Here is an 18,543-nt window from a genome sequence, read left to right as displayed (position 1 = left end):
TTTAAAAAGGAGTAATAGCCGTGGCTGGTGTGGCTCACTTGACTGGAGCATCGATCGTCTTGTAACCCGAAAAGTCGCAGAATCAATACCTGGTCAGGGCATATGGCGAGGTGACAGTTTCGGTCCTCTGTGTGGGCACGTCTAAGGGGCTACTGATTGATGTTTTTCTCTCACATGGATCATTCTCTCCCTCCTTTCCCCTCTCTTAAAATCAATAAGCATGTCCCTGGGTGAGGATTTAAAAAAAAAAACAACACAAAAACCCTGGCCAAGTAGTTCAGTCGGTTAGAGCACTGCCCCAATACACAAAGACTGTGGGTTCCATCCCCAGTCAGGGCAGAACCAATAATGCATAAATGGGTGGAGCAACAACAAATTGGTGTCTCTCTCAAGTCAATGATGATGATGATGATGATAAAAATAAAGAAAGGGAAACGAAGATGCTTCTGCTGAAAGGATAAACAGACAATAAAAATAAAAGTGGAAATTGGCAGAATTTGGTGGTATACAAAAATATGAAGAAAAAAGCTGACCAATGATAATTCAAAAGTAAGTGTGATGATACATTATAAAACATTAACTTAATCCATAAAGAAATTAACAAACATCTGAAGTTACCCTTAACTGTTTCTATATAATAGGAACCAAATCCACACCAAATCCACTCACCAAAGCACTCCAAAGGCACATGAAGGTCACTCAGGTTTAGAAAATAGGTCAGAGCCAGCTCTGCAATCCTAACTACTATACAAAGAAGAGCATTGTACTGGCATAATGCTCTTCTTTACAAACACTCTAAGTAAGTACTGCTCAAAGTATGGCAGGTAGCCCAGGACCAGTCTACAAAATATTTGTGGTAAGAAAAATTGAGAGTGTTTATAAAATACAGTTTTTAAAACAATCTGACCAAAGTAATTTTACGTTTGTTAAATCTAATAGTAAAAAACTGGGTCTTCTATTTTTTATTTCATTTTGCCATAACTTATTTTTATTGCATTTTACAAAATATTGGTCTGCAACAGACTAGCAGTGAAATAACTAGTCCTTCACAATAGATACTTTGAAAAGTGGTGCTGTAAATTATATTCTAAATTTTTAATGTTACAAAAAGAGTGAAAGGATAGTAAAATCTTTGAAAATAAAAAGTAAAAATTTATTAGCACTGTATTTAGTAAGTTTCTTGCTTTTGTTTCTTTGTCTTGAGGGAATATAATTATCTATTTGAATATGCTTAAAGTCTTTTATGCCTAGGTAAACTATAACGCTAAGTAGCAGATCACCAAGTTGTACAAACTTACATTTTTTCATTTCCAGAGAACTAATTCTGTTAAACAAAAACTATGAGAAAAAATTCAGTATGTCAAAATCTACAATAATGTTACCTTTTTTTTTATCCTCACCTGAGGACATGCTACTTTTTTTTTTTTTTTAATCTTCACCTGAGGACATGCTTATAGACTTTAGAGAGAGGGGAAAGGAGGGCGAGACAGAGGGAGAGAAGCACGGATGTGAGAGAGAAACAATGGCTGCGTCTTGCACATGCCCCAACCAGGGACCAAACCCACAACCTAGGCATGTGTCCTGACCAGCAATAAAACCCATGACCTTTTGGTTTACAGGACAATGCTCCAACCAACTGAGCCACACTAGCCAGGATTACAATATTTTTTTCTTTAATTTAAATTTAAAAATTTTTTAAAGATTTTATTTATTTATTTTCAGAGAAGGGACAGGAAGGAGAAAGAGAAGGAGAAAAATATCAATGTGAGAGAGAAGCAATAAAGAGAGGAAGAGAAATATCCTTATGGGAGAGAAACATCAATCAGTTGCTCCTGGTATGTGCATCATCCAGGGACTGAATCCACAACCCAGGCATGTGCCCTGACCAGAAATCAAATTGAAGACCTTTCGCTTTGCAGGACATCACCCAACAGAGACACACTGGTCAGGGCTGCCATAATTTTTAAATAAACAAAGCTAACTTACCCATTGCTACGTAGGACTTAAATCGTGTTGATAATCTGTCCACAAAGGCACTTAAAATTTCCAATCCCATTAATGATACCTACAGAATGAAAAAAAAATGTAATATAATTACCTATGTATACTTTAATATCAGTTTATAATTGCTGACATACAAAGACCTTCATATAATATATTACCAGGGTTTTAAGATTATAAAAAGACTGAAGTACTCAGGAGTGAATAATCATGAGGTTAGGGCACCCTATTCTCAAATGGTTCAGTAATTAATAACATGTAAATATGTAAGAAGATAATGATAAAGCATATTTGGCAAAATGTTAATAACTGGTGAATCAGGTGAAGGGTACACAGTAGTTCACCTGCAACTTTTCCGTAATGCGGAAATATTTCCAAAATAAAAGTTAAAAATTAAAAGAGATCTTTAATTACAGAGAAATTCCAGCTTCTGTGTAGCATGAATAAACTGGAAAAAACATCACTCCCACTGTAACAAGAGGAAGTCAAATAATCCACAAAACCATAACAATTTTTGAATCCATTAGAAAGTTTAGGTTGTAGAATTATTAACTAGCCTGAAATCTAAGAAAAGACAGATGCACCCAAGGAGAGATGGGACATAAGCAGTAGGTCATACATGACAAAGACAGGAAAAAAAATGAAGTGGCTGTACAAGTGGGTAAGATGAATTCAGCTACATTTACCTCTTTGGTAATAGCTGACTGTGGGCCAGCATAAAAATACAGAAACCCTAGTAGCCATAGACACAAAGAGAGTTCACACCCACTTGCAGGCTCCTTCTCCACAAACTTCTACTGGACACGCATAATTAAGAGTGAAGACAGGGCAGAAGATAGGAAAAAGTTATCTCTCCATGGTGCAGGTCTCTCAGGAAGGGAGCAGCTAACTCTAAGAAAGGCATAAACCTTTCTGATACCCTTGTCCTATAAGAAACAAAAGTTGAAGCTACTGAGGGAAATACAAACACTGTCACCCCCAAAACACAGATGAAAAACTCAAGACTACTGAGTAAAAAGGGGGAAAACTCTCTCTTCCTCAGGGGGAGAAGGAAAAAACCATCCTGGGCTCAGATGATTCAAGGTCTCCAGCTGAGGAAGGAGGGGCAGGATCTCTGAAGAAACCTCACCCCTCCCTGCTCCGCCCCCTCACCAAATCAATGAATTGTATACTTTAAATGAGTGAACCCTATCAATGAGTTGTTTAAAAAATAACTGAAAATACACAAAATAGACTCACATAAAATTTAACAGAAAAGAGCAGTTATCTCAAATCAGCAGACAAAACATGCACATTTATTAAGCTCTCATTTAGGAATCTCTCTATCTGCAAATTATGAAAAAACATGCAACAATTATACATTGCAAGTCACTGGAAACTATCCAAATATTCACTGATATGGGACAGAATCAATAAAATTTAGGTATATCCACACTACAAAATACTATAACACTTTAAAATGAGGGCTATCCTAATTCTGGTATTCAATGACCTCCAAGATACATTATTAAGTAAAAGAAACAAGTCGGGGAAATGTATGTGTATATTTTTTAAAGGGACTGCAAATAAATACAGACAGTTATAAATGTTTATTAAAAATAACAAAAAGCCCTGACTGGTATAAATCAGTGGACTGGGCATCATCCTGCAAACGAAAAGGTCACCAGTTTGATTCCTGGTCAGGGCACATGCCTGGGTTGCAGGCCAGGTCCCCAGTTGGGGGCATGCGAGAGGCAACCAGATGGGTGTTTCTCCCACACATCAACGTTTCTCACCTTTCTTTCTCCCTCCCTTCCCCTTCTCTCTAAAAATAAATAAATAAAGCTTTAAGAAAATTTTTTTAATAACGAAGAGATAATCAGAAAAAAAATTTTCACTGTCGGGAATAGGCTAAAAGGAACAAAGAAAGATGGTATTTTGAATATACCTTCATTGTAGCAATAACTAATGTCACTGAAAACAAAATAAGTAAAACTAAATGCATGCCCAGTTAGTAGCATAAACACTACTCCAAGTGACTTTAAAATATAGTAATTTGACTGTATCTCCATAGTGGGATATACGCTAAGGACAAAAACAAAACTACAAAAAGAAAACTTAAGTGTCTTTAGATGTGTTGTTGATAAGAGATATAGATAGAAAATATAAGGAAGTAATAAAACCTTAGTTCCGAATCTGAATTAGAGTATCAATATGAAGTTACATGTATTTTTCTTCAACACTAAAATAAAACCTAACCCTATCCATCGGAAAAAATCTATAAACAATGAACACTCTGTAACAATGAGTTCCACTAACCCACATTGTATTTCCTATATACCATTTCCAACTAAAGGAACCCAGGCTTCTTGGAGATACGGCTAATTCTAGGGCAGGAAATGGGACATCCTGTGATATCAGATAGCAGAAACCTTATCAAAGATTACCAGGGTCATGTCAAGATAGGACAGTTTTATTATCAATAAGGATAATAACTGCATTGTCTTGAAATGCATATGTTTAAATACAAGAGTTCATAATGATAACAAAAACAATTTGTCCAACATTGGAGGACACTAAAAGACAACTTCATTCTTTTGACAATTAGTAAACAAAAGGAAAAAAAATGATATGAACTCTACCTGCCTTTCCATATAAACTATACCACTAAGTATCCAAATAGTAGTAAATGGGAGAAGTTTATCTTTATGAAAGTATTCCACCTAACAAATGAAGGAATGATGATTAGAATATCATTTTGCAAACCCTAATGAATTAAGAGATCTAAACACTGAACAGAATGCCTGCTAACATGAAACAACTATCAGACCTTATGCACCATTCTAATGTTATGTGTCTCTTGATGGAAAAGCACTACTTATTAAGAAGTCTTTTTCTTTTTTAATTTACTGATTTTACAGAGAGAGGGAGGGAGGGAGGAAAAGGGGGAGAGGAGGAAAAGAATGAGAAGGGGAGAGATAGAGAGAGAAAGAGAAAGAGAGAAATCACTTTGTTGTTCCACTTAATTGTGATTCATTGGTTGATTCTTGTACGTGCCCTGACCAGGGAGCAAACCAGCAACCTTGGCATATAAGGACCACACTCCAACCAACTGAGCCTAGGTAGTCTTGCCAAAAAAAAAAAAAAGAAAAGAAAAGAAAAGAAAAGAAAAAGAAAAAGAAAAAGAAAAACAGGACAGTGCGGCAGGGGAGAGAGGCTGAATGATCAAGCTTTAGATCTGACTTAACAATTGATAGGGGATACAGAGGGTACAAAGATCACAGAAATAAAATCAGCAAAACCCAGCAGTGGGACACACATAAAATCCAAAAATGTTTAAAAAGAGAAACTGAGGGAGAGACTAATTCAAAGAGACTTAATAAACATATTAAGTGAGGAAGGTAGAATAACAGCCTCTCAAAGGTATTCACATCCTAACCTCCAAGGACTCGTGACTATGCTGCCTTACATGGCAAGACAACTTTAAAGATATGGCTAAATTAAAGGTCTTAAAATGGGGAAATTACCATGGATTATCCTGGACCCAATGTTATCACAAGGGCGCTTTCAACAGGAAGGCAGCGCAGAGCAGATGTGCTGACTGAAACAGTGGTCAGAGAGAAAGACATGAAAATACTACACTGGTAGCTTTAACAGTGAAAGAGAAGTCCATACGCCAAGAAATGCAGTTTCCAGAAGCTGGAAAATTCTCTCCTAAAATCTCCAGAAAGAATATAATCCTAATGAAATCGATTTTATTCTAGTAAAACCCACTTTGAACTCCTGTTTTTGTTTTAGGCTACCAAGTGTGTGGTAATTTGTTATGGCAGCAATAGGGAACTAAGATACATATTAATGAAATCACAGTCTGAATCTTAGTTGGATCCTGATTCTTCTTAAAATACCTAACTTTAAAATTTGTATGACATTTTAAAACATTGGAAACTTAAACCCTGAATATTTGATATCAAGGAATTGTTTACATATAATGATATTGAAGTTATGTTAATATTTGTTTTTAAAGAGCACTTATCTTTGAGACACTAACAAGAGAGACTCACAGATGAAACAATGTATCTGAGCTTGATGACAAAGTGATGGGGCAGGATTAACCACAAACTGATGAGTGTTGGGGGTGAATTTATTTTATTGTCTACTTTTATATATGTTCAAAATTCTCCATAATGAAGTTTTTAATAACTGATAATAAGCATGATTCCTAGAATACACCCTTAAAACCCAGGAACAATTCAAGGATGCCCACACTCTCATTCAACCTCGTCCTAAGAGTCCTAGCTGATGCACCAAATCAAGCAACACTAAAGCACTGAAAAGAAGCAGCGAAACTGTAATTATTGTCTGATATTACCACATGTACAGAAAACCTAAAAGATTCCACAAATGGTAGGAAAAAAATGTTTTAAATTATATAAGTTGGTTGACTATAAAAATCAATATATAAAATACCATTTAATTTCAAATGCCAGAAAACAATTTTTAAAAGGACAAATAACATTTACAATACTCTCAAGCAGTATAAGTTATCTAGGAAAAAAAATCTTTTAAAAATGTGTGTAAGACCTATTTGGAAAAAAATAATGAAATATTAATGAAAGACATTAAAGAATACTAAACAATTTTATGGGTAAAAATAAATCATTATTATAAAGATACCAAGTTTTCCTCCAAAAAGATTATATTCAATGCAATGCCAATAAAAAGTCCTAATTTTTTTGGTAGAACTTGACTAATTCTAAAATTCATATGGGTTAATAAATAAAGACCCACTAATAGACAACACATTCCTAAAGAATGTTGTAGGTGAATTTGATAGAGCAAATATCAAAATTTACGATGGAGCTACAAATAACTTTCCTGATTTTCTTCCAACTTAGCCTGCATCTTGGCTAAAGGTCCTTTAAGTAGAATATTAAACCATACAAAAGAAGAAAGGACAACAACTAGGGTAATATTCTAATTTGCTCCTCACCACTTCTTTAGGAATTCAAATGCCTCCATTTGGGTGCTTTAAAATATAAAAACAAACATAATGTATTTTCTAACAGGTATATGCAAAATAGATAAGTAAAAACATTAATATATATTATATAATATATTAAAAATATAAAATATGAAAGTAAAAATAATGTACTTTTAACAGGTAAAACATGGAAACTCTAAAAAGCAAAATTTAGGCTTAAACTTTAGGGTGTTTTTAAGTCATAAAACTGAAATTTCTTTAAAGTATTTTAAATGGTTTAATGTCCGAAATTCCTTCTTAAATCTTTTCTAAGATTTCATTTATTTATTTTTAGAGAAAAGGGAAAGGAGAGAGAAAAAGAGGGTGAGAAACATCAACATATGGTTGCCTCTTGTGCACCTCCTACTGGGGACCTGGCCTGCAACCCAGGCATGTGCCCTGACTGGGAATCAAACCGGTGACCCTTTGGTTTACAAACCAGCGCTCAATCCACTGAGCCATACCAGGTGGGGCCACAAAACTGAAATTTTTCAAAAGTTATGAAACATTAATAACCATGAGAAGTCCCAGATCATTTTCTCACTGTCTTTTCCTTTTCACTTCTGAATCACAGCTGAATATATGTGAATAATCTGATGTCAAGTGGCTACAGTTTCAATTCAATACAATGTTTAGACTTTCAAACAGTTTAAATCAGAAATGCTGTCAACCAACAATGGAGATAAGTAAACTGCCTGCAATAGTAATAGTAACTATCTCCAATTTAAGAATCACAGTTAAAACCTCCACGTAAACGTGAGAAAGACTGACAAGAAGAGTTCTTGCAATCGACAAAGGGCAGAAGGTTATTAATTCATAATCACAGATGTTTTCTATCATAGAACAGAAAAAAAAAAGGTGTGTACTGGTCATAAAGGCATACTCCTGTTAATAATACTTCTTTCACAGTACATTTTTCTTCCCACGAATTAATTCAGCATCTAAGAAAATGAGCGAAAGAATGGGACAGAATAACTGCCAAGTGGACACGTACACCCAGATCAAATGAGGAAAACGTGATGGCTTACGAGCCTTGAAAACCTGAAGAGAAATACCGTGTTATTTTCATATAAATATATAAATAGTAGAACTATTTCCCTCTAAAAAGGAGGGAAACAAATGACTTAAAATTAAAGATACTGATTAATTTCTAGATGGAGTTAGGGGGACAAGACAGGGCAGTATAACCCATTATCTCCACTTCCAGACTTATACCCGAGAACAATTATTCTCAGCCAGGGGGGTGGCACGGTGGAACAGTGCAGCACAACACAAAATATTATTCGCTCGGGCTGTACAGCCCAAAGGTGCAGGGCCATACCTGGCAGCCCTGCTGTCAGCTATCCAAGTAAATGAACACCCTTTTTGAAGAAGTTACCAGAGCCTAGAAATCTTTTTTTCTTTTGCATAGTTTTAGTAGACAGGTTTTCCAGGAATGCAGCCAGCAGGTAAATCAAAGGACAAGTGTGCTTTCCTTTATTGATTCAACAAATATGGAGAACCTGCTATGGGTAAAAATCTAGAAGGTGGGTATATACAGTAATGGGAATCTCAAGAAATTTCAATTCCTTCAATTTTCTCAATGAAGGAGGAAGCAAGGCCATCAGCTGATACTGATGATAGAAGAGCTACTGGTAGATCTGTGGGGAGAGGAACAGACATAAAATATGAGTTGTCTGAGTAAATGAATGAATGAACTAAGAAAATATAGTATACTTTAACTGCCAAGCAACATTAAAGGCCCACTGGAACATTAGCATTTTAAAATGAAACTAGTTAGAGGTTCTGTGTTTTTCTCCATCCTCCTGCAGTTGCACTGCTGCAGGGGAGGAGCAGGCTGAGTTGGACTAACCAGGAATGCAGTTTATCAAATGAGGACCATAAAAAAGCGTGAGGAGGGAGAAGGGAATGAAGAATGAATGTAAGGGTGTGACTGATCGACAACGATACTAAGCTCAAGTAAGAGGTCAGTTAAAAGCTCAATAGACTGCATGTCAGGTGCAATAGTCAAATTCTTAAAGGTAGTGTACTCAAAGAAATAAGGTTCAGAATTTAGAGCTCTAGAATTATCGCAATCACCAACAGTAACGCCACTTGTGAAGTCTGAATCACCAGCAACCACACATCGCGAGCGGTCTGTGTTGGCAGGGGCAGGTAGCATTTACAGCCATAACATGTGCTGGCCCCGTCATCTATCATGTCGTCCTGGGTGGTCAGCCTGGCACATTTTCATACTGAAATATATTTTATCTCATTAAATTATGTATAATTCTCCTTCATTGTACAGTTAGGACATTATTGGGATTTTTTTTAAAATTATGTTTATTGGGTATTATTTATAAAATTTATTTCATGACTATAAAAGGAAGCATTAAAAGAGGGCAGTGAATCTGACAGGGTTCAGAATAACTGCCTAAGACAAACTCATGCACACTTACAAGTCGACAACGCAAAAGGACAATGTTAATAGTAAAAAATTAAGACAACCCAGATGTTCTTAGATGACAAGTAAAAGGAATATGTAAGATCACTCTTTTTTTTTTTTTTAGCAAACTAATAAATGACATATCTTAAGAAATTGATGGTTTATAAAAAATACAATCAAGGTGATGCTGACACTGGAAAGTATCATCCTTCAAAAGGCAAAAGGATTGTGATTTTGGATTCCAAAAAAACAAACAAACAAAAAAAGACTTGAAATCCTAGCGCATTACTTAGCCCAGCACTAAGCAGTTATAATATAAATGCTATTTATTACTTTCTCTATTTTTGATAATTAACTTACTGTTATATAGCTGCAGACAACATATAAAAATGAAAGCAGGACTGACAAATGATAGGATGCTGAAGAAGTTTACAAAAGGCCAGAAAAGGAAGAGGAGTAGGAAGATCCTAATCTCCCTAGGTTAAAGTACTCCTCTAATAATTTACCAGGTCTATGACCTAAAACAAAATACATCTTTTCTACAAAATGAGGAAAATAGCACTGACTTTCTAACACTATCTTAAAGACAAAAATGAGGTAATGCAAATAAACTACTTTGAGACAGTGCCTGATACTAAGGACTCTTTAAATGGTGGTCATGATATTTAACTGCGTTTTGTAAAGACATTTCATTGTTATAATGCCATTTTAAAATCTGGGGACTCCTGAAATCCAAGACTGTCTTTAGCAAAGGTCAAATGCCAGAATATATTATACATACCTATTTCCGTATTTTTATTTTTTTAATATTTTATTTATTTCTAGAGAGCAGGAAAGGGAGCGAGAAACAGAGGGAGAGAAACATCAATGTGTGGGTGCCTTTTACGCTTCCCCCCACTGGGGACCCCGGCTGCAACCAAGGCATGTGTCCTGACTGGGAATCGAACAGGCGACCCTTTGGTAGGCGGGCACTCCATCTACTGAGCCACACCAACCTCAGCTATTTCCATATTTTTCATCTCCAAGTCTGACCTCTCCATTGAACTCAACCCCAACTGCCTGTTTAAATCTCAACTTGGATGCTAAACAATCCTCTCAGACCCAACAACATAGTTAAACCAAACATTTTACTTCATCCAACTTATTCTCTCAATTTTCATTTCAGTAAACAGCACCCTCTATTGGTACCCAAGCAAAGCAATTATCCTTAATTCCTCTCTCACCCCTCACATTCATTCCAAGGGGGAGGCTGTGTTGGCTCTACCTCCAAATCATTTCCCAAATCTTCCACTTCATGGCATTGCCAATCCAGCCTCAGCCACCATCATCTCGCTGCTTCTTCTGTTGCTCTTTTACAGAGTCCACTCTCCACAAATAATCCACCCCCTCACATATAAAACTCTCCAATGATTTAGAAGAAAATCCCATCAGTCTCTTTCCACCTGCCTCCTCAACGTCATCTTTCTTAACATCTCACTCGTTGAGCTCCAGCCATGCGGGCCTTCTTCATGTTCAGCAAAACTAGAGCCTCTGTATTTGCAATTTCCTCTGCCTAAATCACTCTTCACTCCTATATTTCTTTCACGTCTATAGTCAAATTTCACCTCACTTCCTTGACTAACAAAATAGTCTCACTGCACCCTCATTCTTTTAGAAGCACTTGAAATCATCTAATTTGTATACCCATCCACCTTCCTCTTTCTCATAGGACATCCAAGACCGCAGGGTTCTCACTCTCCAATCACTTTTAAATCACCCTCTCTGGAGGTCTTCAGAGACCAGCTACTTAAAATTCAAACATCTATACTCTGCCCAACACTCCCTATTCCCTTCTCTGCTTTTCTCCAAAGTAAATATCACCATCTAACACACTGATTTTAGTTCTTTATTGTGCTTCTACTTTCCCCCTCGAATCTAAATCCATAAAGGCAAGGATTTCTGTCGTTTTTTCTATATTATATCAGAAATGCCTAGAAGAGCACATTCCTGCACCTGGTAGGTCCTCAATAAATACTGAGGTGGAATGAATGAGTTACTAGTCTTGTTCACTACTGGATCACCAGTATATAGAACAACACCTAGACTATAGAACAAATTCATTGAAACAATGACAGTTATTAAGACACACATCTGACATGCTGTCAGATCCAAAGAAAAACTGTATTTTGTTCAGCATAATTTAAAATTTAAGTACAACTGTCTGTGTGTAGTTCAAAAAAAATTCTGATACACTTTTTCTAAGAGTTAAATGTTTTACTGTATCTTGAGTAAAAAATGATGATCTAGTTTGGTAACTAAGTTTATAAAACCTAAAAAAAAAAAAAAGCAATTACAATGTCTTCTAACAATGTCAGAAAAGCTTCCATAAAGCATTCCACAGAAAGGAGAGAACTAATGATTCAGAAAGGAGAGAGCAGAACTGTTGAATTAATGTCTTTGGGTAGGCAAGAAGGCACAGGATCTAATATGCATGTGGAGGGATCAGTATGAGAAAGACAATTCATTCGTTTTAACTGAGAAGAAAGTAGATGGGAAACTATAGAAAGTAAACTATATGGGAACAGCTACAAGGAGGGATGTGGATACGGTTGTAGGAGCCTATGGCAGTTCTCTTCTGATTGCTGACATTGTCTCAAGCTGCAGTATCTGGTGAAGAACACAGGGACAATGTGTAGTAAAAAGATGAGAACTCTGCTCAGATGCCTGATGGGTTCTAACTTTTTAGGACCAGTTAAAGGAAAAACACAGCACTTGTGTGAAGCCGTGCACAGAGGCTTTAAAAAAAAAAAAAAAAAAAAAAGGGATTCTGTGTTATCACAGAAGCCAAGAGTGTTTCAAGAGATGAGACTGCTGAACTGCCCTTCACCGATGGTACATGTGAAGAGCGAAATGGCCCATCGCCAGCACTTGAGAACGGGAGTAAGCATAACTGTTGTTGGATAGGATAGGTCTAAATATTATTACTCAATGTTGTTCTTGCTACGTGTTAAAACCCAGCACAGCATTCTACAGATGCAGCTGTAAAACAGGATGACTTTGACAGAACTCAAAAGGGATGAATGCAGCTGCAAAGAAGAAATCAACATGTAGATAAGCAAAGAAATGTATATAAGCAATGGCTAAGCCTCCCTTTGGAGAGACAGTGCTTTGGATATGAATCCCCCGTATCCTTTACTTGCTGCAAATAAATAAAACTACCTTGTGACAACTATGTCTTTGAACTGAGTTCGAGTTCCCTACCATTACCAAAGAGATGACTCTATAACAGCCTATGCAGCAACATAAAATGAACTTAGTGTTTATATGCTCTTCTTACAGTGTAAATTTAGCTTGTTTCTTCCGAAGAAATAAGAATAGTACCCAAATAGTCATGTTATATTAGCTTTTTTCAATTAAAAAAAAATAATTGAGTACATAATGAGGCATCAAGGTGGTAATTTTCACACTATTATCATGTAAAAGTCAATCCCTTTCGAAACTCACATATAGTTCACTACTAAATCTTCATAACAACTCTAGAGTATGCATTTCTTCTCTATGAGGATAGTTTTCAAAGTACAGCCTATTTGCTGGGATATACAGTATATTACCAAGAATCACTTCACTTCACTCATGGCAGGTTTGGGCCAGCATTTTAAAGCAACACTGCCACCAGAAGACTAGAAAGAAAAGTAACTACTAAACACTACAGGACAGGCTAATTACAGAATATTTCCTGGGTTTCCTAACGCAGCTACATTACAACTGCCTACTAACCAGCTCATCAGAAACACTCATTTCTTGCTGTACCTCATTCTTTTATTTACGTATTTATTTACCTGCCTCAGCTAACCTTCTAGGACACGGTTTCAAATCCGAGTCAGTCCTCAACCGCGTCAAAACGAAATGACAGAAAATTTCATTCCTTCTTGTCAATATTAAATAAAAAGTAAGTAACGCCCTGGGGCCAGCATCCTTTTATTAGATTTAACAGCACTTGATTAAGCTCTAAAAGGTTCCTTAGAGATGAAGAGCACAACCTCCCAGACGCAAATTTATAAAAGAAAAAAGAAACAGAAGATGAAGGATGAAAATCACTTATTAAAGAGGGATTAACTTGACATCTTTTAAAAAGTATTCTAATGCCCTACGTCTTGGTCTAGGTAGTGTTTACACAGGGATATAGAAATGCAAAAAGTCTTCGTGCCCTTTATGTATGTAAATTATCGCTGATTTTTTAAAAGTAATGATTAAACACTGTGTCCTAAAGCCAATAACGCAGGACCGTGTCAGGGAATCGCTGAATTTGTCATTGTTCACAATTGCGCAAAAAAAAACTTGGTCGTGGTGGGAAGTAACTCCCCTTCATCGGCCTGGAGAAGCAGGCTCGCCAGAGGACCCGCGTGTCCGTGGGTCTTCCCTTTACGGCGTGGTTCCGAGGAACCAGACGCACAGGGGAGGTTCGCCCGCCCGACCCGCACGTCCGGGATTAAAGGGCTGGCCGGAGAGGGCGTGCCCGGCCCAGCCGCGCCGCCTCCGCTTACCCGGTAGTTGCTCGAGCCCACCCAGCCGGTGAGTGCGTCGATCGTCTTGCCCAGGCGGCCCAGGTCCTCCTCCAGGTCTGGGATGGCGCCGGGGGCATCGAGGTAGAGCAACAGCTCCTGGCCGACCTGCAAGCGGCCCCCGACGTCCTTCTGCTGCACCTGGGCGCTGAAATACTCCATGCTGCTGGGCTCCATGGCCGCGGCCGCCCGCCCGCCCGCCTGCCCGTGAGGGGCCAACTTTCGCCGAGAGCTGCCCAGCCTCCAGTGCAGGTCCCCGCGGGAACGGGCACAACGCGCTGGGTCCGGCCGAGGCGCGGCTACCTAGGCGCGGCGGGCGGCAGGAGCACCGCCAGGCGCCTGGCAGCCCCCAAACTAGTCAAACTCGGCGCCCCCCGACACCCAGCCCGCTTCAGAGGCCGCGGCCGCCGGCGACGTCAGCGCGCGCGTGACGTCAGCGGGGCGTCGGCGAGCGCCCGCCTGTCGGGAGTGGAGTTCAGCAGCGGTGTCGGCGTTGGCGGCGGTGGCCTATACGGGAACCGCTGGGGGGACGGGGACCCCGGCGGAGGACGTTGAGGTAGCTTCGGTGGGCAAACCCTGTAGCCCTACCGTCTCCGCCACACGTATCACAGCGTCCTGCCTCGCTCGGTAACATACAGAACGTTTCCTAGTTTTCCTCCGCTTAAAATCAATACTTGGGAAGGTATCTGGTATTTGGAATCCCTCTTCCCCAGCCTCATACCGTTTTTCAACGTTGTAGAATACACTACTTCGTTAAAAAAAAAAAAATTAGGACCCCTGTTTCCAGCCACTACCACCACTGGTTGGGTGACCATGTAATCGTTTTGTGTATTTTTTGTTTGTTTTTTGGTAACTGTAGTTTCCATAGAGTAATATGCACAGATTTTGAATATGCAAGTCCATGAGTTTTGGCAAATGTATTCACTGGTGTAACCACCCCCGCAATGAAGATGTGGCACATTTTCACACTCCAGGAACTTCCCGGTCAACAACCATGGCCTCCCCAGGCTATTCTACTCTGTTTAGCGTAGTTTTTCCTGGTTTTTTTTTTTTCACATCACAGAACTTCATACAGTCTGTACTTTTTCACAGTCAGGCTTCTCTCTCAGCTTAATGTTTGGAGATTCATTCCCGTGCTGTTAGTGTGTTAGTCATCCCCTTTTGTTGCTGAGTATTATCCATTGTATGAAATCACCACAGTTGTTGACTTACCTGTTTACAGACATTTGCATTGTTTTCAGTTTTTTAAAATTCTTAATGAATAAAGCTGCTATAACTATTAATGTTCAAGTCGTTGTGTAAACAGTTTTTATTTCTCTTGGGTAAATACCAAGTACTCTAGGGGTGCTAAAATTTAATAATAGTATTTTTCCTCCCACCTTCTAAATTCTTCTAGCTGGGCTAATCAAATTAACAGATTAACAGGAGAAAACCAGTTTTAATACATGGGCACAGGGAATTAATGTAAGCAGGAAAATTCCAAAGATAGGTAAAATTGAGTGTATATATTATTTTGGAAAAGAGAAGGGAGATCTTAGGTTTCAAAAGTGAGAATGAGCCATTTGCAGGTGAAGAAGAGCAAAACACAGGGCAGGTAAATTTTTGCTAGGAAGACCAGGAAAAAAATGAGACACAGGAGGAATTTAGAACACAGGTTCCTGCTTGACACTCTCCCAGTGGCCATACTCAATTCAGATTGAGTATGACTAAACTGAGACTAAGATTTCTTTCCTGGAGCAAGTTTTTCCATTTGAATCTCTTAGGCAGGAAAGTAAGGGAAAGTCAAATATTCTGAAAAACCCATAAATATCCAAAAGGCAAAACTTTGGTTCCCTTCAACTGGAATTACTAGGTGTTATAAGTGTATGTTTGACGTTAGAAGAAATTGCCAGACTGTTTTCTGCAAAGTGGCAGTACCATATTTCACTCCCACCAGTGGTGCTTGAGAGGTCTAATTGCTCCACATACTCCTCAGTATTTAGTATGGTAAGGATTATTAGTTTTAGTCATTTTAGTGGGTGTAAAGCAGCCTATAATACATTCTGAATGCACACTGTATTTATCTTCCTGCCTGTTATTTCCAACCACAATTTAATAATTATCTGTATAATATCTGTCTCCTCTACTACACAGAAAGCTCCAGGATCATTTGTTTTCTCTCCAGTGGTGCTTGGCAAATAATGAAAGTTCAGTCAACTTTAAGTTGAACAAGTGAATGAAATTGATGCTGGAAATGTTCACAATAACAAAATAATAATAACAATAATAAGACATTCCAAATTCAAAGAAACCACTTTTCTGTGTTTTTTTCTGAAGTGTTTTCTTCTCTATTTCTGTGTTTCACGTTGTATTGTGTTGTAAAATTTCTTCCATCTTTAATTCACTGTCAATTCCCTGAAGCTGGACCTCAAGCAAGTAAATTGTGCTTCCTTTGCCTTGTGGGTCTAAAGTTCGGTTTATAAAAGTGTCACAGAAGAATATAAAAAGAGAGTCCGGTCCACAAGAAGTTTACACTTTAAATGCCAGTGATAAGGTGCAATGTGGAGCATAGGAAAAAAAATATAGGAGCCCTAGATAGTAAGTTGAACCCTGTCTGTCCCTATAACCAAAAGTGGTGGTTACTCTTAGGCCTGTGTTGTCTCCATTCACCTATCTGAACTTAATGTAACTCAAGAATTACACTAGGTGGTCTATAAGTTATAACTAAACAGTCTTTAAGTTATAAGATATGATGGAATTTTAATGCTGCAAAGAGCTATGAAATGCTTAGTAAACACTGGTTAAATTATCTATACATACATTCTGTGTATTTCATTAATTCATCAAGCAATATATCCTGAGCATTTATGTGCTAGATACTGTGCCAAGTTCTATAAATACAAAGTTTATTTTGATCTGGTCTCCATCCATAACAAACTCAGAGACAAGAAAATTGACATTTCCAGGACGCTATGATGGGGTAATCAGCGGGTTTTTAGAAGCCTAAATGAGAGTCTCCTTGTCTAGGTGGCACTGAGAACAGGAATAGGAGAGATATAAATCAGAGAAGGCTTCCTGGAAGAGATTATGTTTAAATTGAGGTTTTTAAATTATATTTCATTGATTATGCTATTTCAGTTGTCCTGATGTCCTCCCCCTTTGCCCCCTTACACCCAGCACCCCCCACTCACTCAGGCGATCCCCACACCATCGTTCATGTCCCTGGGGAGGTTTTTTGGCCCCTCCATTTCCTATACTGTACTTTACATCCCCAAGGCTATTCTTTAACTACCTATTTGTACTTCTTAATCCCCTCACTTCTTCACCCATTCCCCCAAGTCCCCTCCCATCTGGCAACCATCAAAACACTCTCCATATCATTCTGTCCCTGTTTTTCTTGTTTCCTTTGTTTTTTAGCTTCCACTGTTGATAGATATGTATTTTTAGCCATTTTATTGTTTATAGTTTTGATCTTTTTCTTAAAGAAGTCCCTTTAAAATTTCATATAATAATGGTTTGGTGATGATGAACTCCCTTAATTTTACCTTGTCTGGGAAGCTCTTTATCTGCCCTTCGATTCCAAGTCATAGCTTTGCTGGGTAGAGCAATCTTGGCTGTAGGTCCCTGCTTTCCATGACTGAATGTTTCTTGCCAGTCTCTTCTTGCCTACAAAGTTTCTTTTCAGAAATCAGTTGACAGTCTTATGGGAACTCCCCTGTAGGTAACTAACTTCTTTTTTCTTGCTGCTTGTAAGAGTCTCTCTTTAGCTTTAACCTTTGGCATTTTAATTATGCTGTGTCTTGGAGTGGGTCTCTTTGCATCCATCTTGTTTGGGACTCTGTGCTTCCTGGATTTGCATGTCTAGTTCCTTCATCAAATTATGGAAGCTTGCTTTCATTATTTTTGCAAATAGATTTCTAATTTCTTGCTCTTTCTCTTCTCCTTCTGGCACCCTAGGATGCGATTGTTGGACTTCTTGAAGTTGTCCCAGAGGCTGCTTATGCTATCCTCATATTTTGGGGTTCTTTTTCTTGTTGTTCTGATTGGTTGGTTTTTGCTTCCTCATGTTCCAAATCATTGATTTGATTCTCAGCTTCATCCACTTTACTGTTGTTTTCCTGTAAATTGTTCTGTTTCAGTTAGTGTATCCTTCATTTCTGACTGGATCTTTTTTATGCTGCTGAGGTCCTCACTAAGTTCCTTGACCATCCTTACAACCAGTGTTTTGAACTCTGCATCTGATAGATTGTTTATCTCCATTTTGTTTAGCTCTTTTTCTGGAGATTTGATCTGTTCTTTCATTTGGGCCATGTTTGTCTCCTCACTTTGACAGCCTCCCTGTGTTTGTTAGAGCTTCTTTGACTCCATGTCTTGGCAGTGTGGCCTATTGTAGTAGGTATCCTGTAGCATCCAGTGGCACAGCCTCCCCTATTACCCAAGCTGGGTGCTTGAGGTGCACACTTCATGTGAGGTGAATACCCCCTTCTCTTGTAGTTAAGCCTCTGTTGGCAGATCAGTATGAGGGATTTACCCTGCCAGTCAGCTACAAGGACTGGCTGTGACCACTTACCACCAACCTCCATCATCTGTGGAGGATC

The 18,543-nt window shown here is 38.3% G+C and overlaps 1 protein-coding gene across 38 annotated transcripts in view; it reads right to left on the bottom strand.

Moving 5' to 3' along the window:
- The window catches only part of CLASP2 (cytoplasmic linker associated protein 2), a 159,222-nt gene extending 144,850 nt beyond the window's left edge, over positions 1 to 14,372 (bottom strand). For all 38 annotated transcript variants that reach the window (XM_054594914.1, XM_054594921.1, XM_054594916.1 and 35 more), the window contains exons 1-2: positions 13,949 to 14,372; positions 1,987 to 2,065 (exon numbers count right to left, since the gene is read on the bottom strand). In XM_054594914.1, coding sequence (XP_054450889.1) covers positions 1,987 to 2,065; positions 13,949 to 14,143 — 274 coding nt within the window. In that variant the 5' untranslated portion in view covers positions 14,144 to 14,372. The remainder of the gene's footprint in view (positions 1 to 1,986; positions 2,066 to 13,948) is intronic.
- Positions 14,373 to 18,543: the final 4,171 nt, after the last annotated feature.

Source organism: Pteronotus mesoamericanus, unplaced genomic scaffold, assembly GCF_021234165.1.
Source record: "Pteronotus mesoamericanus isolate MK-2021 breed Mesoamerican mustached bat unplaced genomic scaffold, CSHL_Meso_final scaffold_54, whole genome shotgun sequence".
In the NCBI taxonomy this organism is placed as follows: domain Eukaryota; kingdom Metazoa; phylum Chordata; class Mammalia; order Chiroptera; family Mormoopidae; genus Pteronotus; species Pteronotus mesoamericanus.
The sequence above is the reverse complement of the archived record's forward strand: the minus strand, read 5'-3'. Positions and strand labels throughout refer to the sequence as shown.